This window comes from Capsicum annuum, chromosome 11 (genome assembly GCF_002878395.1).
Source record: "Capsicum annuum cultivar UCD-10X-F1 chromosome 11, UCD10Xv1.1, whole genome shotgun sequence".
Classification (NCBI taxonomy): Eukaryota; Viridiplantae; Streptophyta; class Magnoliopsida; order Solanales; family Solanaceae; genus Capsicum; species Capsicum annuum.
In genome coordinates this window covers 733,818-739,676 of record NC_061121.1, presented here as the reverse complement: position 1 = coordinate 739,676, position 5,859 = coordinate 733,818, and the positions used below count along the sequence as shown (strand labels likewise).

Below are 5,859 nucleotides of genomic sequence, written 5' to 3'. Positions count from 1 at the left end.
TTTTTTTTTTAAAATCATATCATTAAAGCTTCATTTTGCAATTAATTCATATCATTTAACTACCCACCATTTATTCTTCAACACAATATCTTCTTCAATACCATTAAAGCTCTTCAACACAATGTCACCATTAAAGCTCTTTTATTGAAACTTTTTTTTTAAAGCTTCAGTAAAGCTCATTTAATTATCTTTAAAACTCAATTCAATCATTTAACTATCCTTAAAAACTCAATTTAATTATAAAACTAATTTTTGAATTAATTTGAACAAAAAAAGAAATTGGACAGGGAGAGTACTGGACGCGAGGCGGCGAGGGGGAGGGGGAGGTGCTGGATGCGAGGGGTGGGGAGGGGAGGTGCTGGATGGGGGGAGGTGGAGGTGCTGGATTGGGGGTGGGGGAAAGAGGGGGTGGGGTGGGGTGTTAAACTAAATAAAAAGGAAAATTGTTTTAAAAAATAAAAATATATGAAATTAAACGTATTTGACACGTGACAACACCTGATTGGCGCGTGTATTTCACTCTCCTTATTGTGACTGAGATTCAACGAAAAATGATGTGTTTGCAACTAAATAAAAAAGAATCACGGGGTAATAGATCGAAGTGAAAATTTAGGTGTCTTTTTACAAAACTCGAATAAGATTCGGGGGTAACTATGTATTTACTCTTTTATTTATTTAATTTCTCATGTCACATAATGACCGTAAACTTATTGAAATTTTTTTATTATAATTGAATTTTGTAAAAACTCTAATGATTCAATAATCTGATCAAATAATAGTATGATAGTTCGAGAGAAAGCGATAATATTTATCACATTTGTGATGAACATTTACTTTCGTATATAATTTATGTGATATATTTCGATTCATTATATTAAAAGGGGATATAGAGTGTATTTCAATGATAATATGAGCTCACTCAGATTAACTATTTTTTTTTCGTTTTAATTTGTTTGACATGTTTTGACTTTACACGGATTTTTAAAAAGTAGAAAAAAGCTTTTGAATCTTGTAGAGCGTGTTTAGTATGAAGAAAAATATTTTCTAATTTTCTCATATGTTGGTTGGTTTACGTGTTTTGGAATGTCTTCCAAATAGACTTATTTTCTTCAAATACACTCTTTCAACTTCGCACACCAACTTCTCACCCAATATAATTAAGTCCCGAGACTTGACTCATGAACATGACTTTCCATTCTCGACTTAGGATTCGGGGCAGGAAGGCCTGTGTCGGGATTCAAGGTCGATAGGGTTTAGATTTGGGGTAGGGTTTCGTATCAAGATTCAGGGTCGGTTCCATAGTAAAGATTCAGAGTTGGAACTCAGATTGGAATTTAGGGTTGGATCCCGGTCGAGATTCAGGATTAGGTTAGGAGTCGATTCTTAGGTCAGGATTCAGGGTAGGGTCTCAAGTCGTGTCTGATCCCGAATTGAGAGTTGCAGTTGGATGTTGGATCTCGAGTCTTGAGCTAAGTCAAGAGTCAAATCTCTATTTCGTAGTTGGGGTTGGATATTGAGAATCAAGGATCAGGATTGGGTTTGGGGTCCGGTTTGATGTCATTAGTATTTCCATCGATTATACCTAAATCATCTCGGGATAATATTTTTTTTTTTTAACTAACCGAACACCAAAAATAGTCTATCAAGTTGAATAGCTTTTAAACAGTTCAAATGAAAGTCAATTTTTGTAATTTTTTTTTTTGTTTAATAAGTGTATCAAGTCTATATGAACTTAGTAAACTAAATATAAAGGATATATTAAAGGGCGTCTATCCCGAGCAAGTTGCACAGATGGTAAACACCTCTCATTTTCAATTCGAAGATTGTGAGTTAGAATCATTAAGAAAATAAAAAAAGCAAAAGTATTTATTAAGATATATATTAAATTAATAGACAAGTAAAAATGGACGGAGAAAGTATCTCAAAAACATTAGCATTAAAATGGCAATTTGTAGAACTCCAATGGGTGGAATTGACAAATATACTTTTCATTTTATAAACCTCAAATATCACCATATTATCCTTTTCTTTCAAAATATATGCCATTGTAAGCCAAAGAAAGAAATTATAGTATAGTAAAATTAGCAGCACCAATGGCAACATTAGGCCTTAATATTTATTCACCACCAATGGGTCATAAATATATTTCCTCAATATCCAAATATTCACCTTCCAATTTCAGAATTTCATGTTCCAGCTCATTCTTGAAAAGTAAAAAGGTACAATTTTTATTCATCAAGACTTAATTTTTATTAGTTGGGATTTCAAGAAATGAGCAGTAGCTTTGGAATAATGGTAAAATTGATGTCATTTGATTAGGAGGTTGTGTTCAAGCTGTGGATACAGCCACTTGCAGAAATGTGAGGCGAGGCTGCGTACAATAGAGCCTTGTAGTTCAGCTCTTCTTTATACCCCGTGTATAGTTGGTGTCATGTGACTAGGAGGTTGCGTGTTCAAGCTGTGGATACAACCCCTTGCAGAAATGTGAGGTGAGGCTGCGTACAATAAATTCGTGTAGTTCAGCTCTTCTTTAGATCCCGTGTATAGTTGATGTCATGTGACTAGGAGGTTGTGTGTTCAAGTTGTGGATACAGCCCCTTGCAGAAATATAAGGTGCGACTGCATACAATAGACCGTTGTAGTCCTATCCCGTGTATAGTTAATGTCATGTGACTAGGAGGTTGTGTGTTCAAGCTGTGGATACCGCCCCTTACAGAAATGTAAGGTGAGGATGTGTACAATAGACTCTTGTGGTCCGGCTCTTGTTTGTACCCGTGTATAGCGGGAGTTTTAGTGCATCAGACTACCCTTGGGATTTCAAGAAACTAGATTTTGATTTAATTAGATTTAGGAGGTCACGTTTTCAAGCCATAGAAACAATTCCTTAAAGAAATGTAAGGCGAGGTTGTGTACAATACACTTATGGTCCGGCTATTTTGGACCCCGTGTATAGTGGGATCGGGCTGCCCTTGGGAATTTCAAGAAACTAGATTTAGTGCCTACACAATTGATTTAACTAGATTTAGGAGGTCGCTAGTTCAAGCCGTAGAAACAGCCTTTTAAAGAAATGTAAGACGAGGCTGTGTACAATAAACCCTTATGGTCCGGCTCTTTTGGAACCCGTGTATAGTGGGAGTTTTAGTGTACCGGGATGCCCTTGGGATTTCAAGAAATTAGATTTAGTGCTTACACATTTAAGTTTATTGTTTTCTTTGTGTGTGTTTTTTGATGGTTATTGAGCAGTTTAAGAGGGAGTATACAAGTGTGATGATAGTGCCAACTGGTGTTGGAGCAGCTATTGGTGGCTATGCTGGTGATGCTTTGCCCGTAGCTCGAGCTCTTTCCTCTGTTGTTGACTGCCTTATCGCTCATCCTAATGTATGAAGTTCTACTAATTTCTTATGTTACTGACATAGCAGCATTTGTTTATTTATTTTGAGTGAAGGGTCAGAAATGTTAACTCATTTTTTCAAGTTTCATACCTGAACTATCAGGTGCGCGAGTGTTCTACTTGACTATCGGCAAATGTTTATCGAAACATGCCTCAACTAAAAGTTGCTTCCTTTTCCTTACCTGTAATGTCACCATCGTTCAGGTAGGATAAAAGAGGTGTGTATTGATAAACATTTGGTGATAGTTTAGGTAGGAAACTCGAAAAATTGGGATACTTTAAGTGTGTTTTTGACCCTTCACTCTTTAATTTTCTTTTTAATCCCCATGGATTAGCAATTGGGAAAGGTTAAAGCACATATGTCTTACATCACAAATTCGAGCCTTGCACCAAAAGAACCAAGTCCTATTTTAAGTAGAGAAGGGCAGAGGGGTGGGTCCATCATCCCCGAGTTATGAAAGGTTCGGTTGGCCCAAAGGATTGGCTCCAGGCGGGTTTCCCGGTCATCAAATAAAAAGAAAAGAAAGAAGGTATACCTGATTTTTTGCTTCCCGCGATATGTCATCATTTGGAGAAATAAGGTATTTGACCAAGCTTTTAGAGCAAAAAATAAGTGCTTTTGAGTAGTTAGGGAAGTTGTTTTTCAAAAGCTTAAAATAAAAATAGTAACTTTTTCGCAAAAGCACTTTTGAAACCATGGTCATGCACCGATGCCTGCTCCAGTATTAGTAAAAGAGCTTTTCAAATTGATTAGCCAAAGATACTACTCAACGAAACTATATCGCAATAATTGCGTGAATGAAGCAACTTAAGCTGTTAATCTACAGTGAGAAACACGGTGTACGTTTTGGTTCGCATGCATTATCTTAGCTCTCTATAAAATTTTAAGTCATACAGGTTCTTAATGCAGCAATGCTGTACTGGCCCATACCGAATGCACTCTATGTTGAAGGCTATGCACTTGATCGATTTGCTGAAGGCCTCTGGGCACTGCAACCAGTACATCAAAATCGGGTATGCTGTAAAATATTTTGCTCGTTTATCCTGTGAATTCATAGCTGTATTCTAGTTGTTGCTACATCCCTGATGCACCCAACCTTTTATCCTCTATTCAGCTTGCGATCACATTGTGAACTTGTAATATTAAACAGGTGGGATTGGTTTTTGATGCTGGGATAGAGGAAGAGCTTCTTATTCGCCATCTACAAGTAGTTGACGCAACAAGAGCTTCTCTTGGATTGCCTATTGTGGGATACACTGTAACTGATACACCTCTACTGGTATGCTTTTTTTATCTTCTAAGTTGAACTTTTGTTGGGTCGATGTGATGCGCGGTGAAATAATGACCCTAGATATTTAATATGAGAAGAGTTTTTCGACAACTTTTTTGAAGGAAGTCCTTTGCATTGCTATAAGTGCTCATAAATTAAATGGTTTCTCAATCCTAATATGGAATCTTTTGGAACCAATGAGGAAAGATATGGGAAATTTCCGAAGTTATTTGGAGAAGGTTGGGAACTTAGCAACAGTTAGCAAAGAATAAGAATTCTTAGATGATGCTCGAAGGAAAAGAGATACCAACAACAACAACAACAACAACAAACCCAGTGTATTCCCACCTAGTGGGGTCTGGGGAGTAAGATGTACGCAGTCCATACCTCTACCTCTGATGAAGTAGTCCATACCTCTACCTCTGATGAAGTAGAAAGGCTGTTCCGATAGACCCCCGGCTCAAGACACGAGATACCACACAAATACATAGTAAAGCACAGAAGCAGATTACATAACATAAATACGGCACCCATAAGTAATATAAAACAGAGGAAAGCAGAGGAAAGCACACAGATTCGTAATAAAACATGGAACACGGAAGACGGAATCATAACAGGAATAAAACCCCCACCAAGTAATTCCCTACACTAGCGACCCAAACTGGCCCTAATCCTTTGCCGAAATTCGCGCCCTCCAGACCTTCCTATCTAGGGTCATGTCCTCGGTGAGCTGTAACTGTTCCATGTCCCGCCTAATCACCTCGCCCCAGTACTTCTTCGGCCTACCCCTACCCCGCCTAAAACCATCCAACGCTAGCCTCTCACACCTACGGACCGGGGCATCCATGCCCCTCCTCTTCACGTGTCCGAACCATCTCAATCGTGCTTCCCGCATCTTGCACTCCACTGAAGTCACACCAACCTTCTCCTGGATAGTCTCATTCCGAACTCTATCCCCTTTAGTCGGTCCACACATCCAGCGCAACATCAGCATTTCTGCCACCTTCATTTTTTGGATGTGGGAGTTCTTAATTGGCCAACACTCCGCTCCATACAACAAGGCCGGACGGACTACCACCCTGTAGAATTTGCCTTTAAGCTTGGGCGGCACCTTCTCATCACACAGCACCCCCGACGCGAGTTTCCACTTCATCCATCCCGCCCCAATACGGTGCGAGACATCCTCATCAATCTCAC

At 38.7% G+C, this 5,859-nt stretch overlaps 1 protein-coding gene across 3 annotated transcripts in view; it reads left to right on the top strand.

The window, feature by feature from the left end:
• Nucleotides 1-1,968: 1,968 nt before the first annotated feature.
• The window catches only part of LOC107852857 (uncharacterized lipoprotein syc1174_c), an 11,879-nt gene continuing 7,988 nt past the window's right edge, over nt 1,969-5,859 (top strand). The window contains exons 1-5 of one of the 3 annotated variants that reach the window (XM_016697905.2): nt 2,078-2,219; nt 2,320-2,489; nt 3,244-3,378; nt 4,289-4,405; nt 4,543-4,671. In XM_016697905.2, the coding sequence (XP_016553391.1) occupies nt 3,268-3,378; nt 4,289-4,405; nt 4,543-4,671 (357 nt within the window). In that variant the 5' untranslated portion in view covers nt 2,078-2,219; nt 2,320-2,489; nt 3,244-3,267. Of the gene's footprint in view, nt 2,220-2,319; nt 2,490-3,243; nt 3,379-4,288; nt 4,406-4,542; nt 4,672-5,859 lie in introns of all 3 variants that reach the window. The other 2 variants (XM_016697903.2, XM_016697904.2) reach the window with 2 other exon arrangements.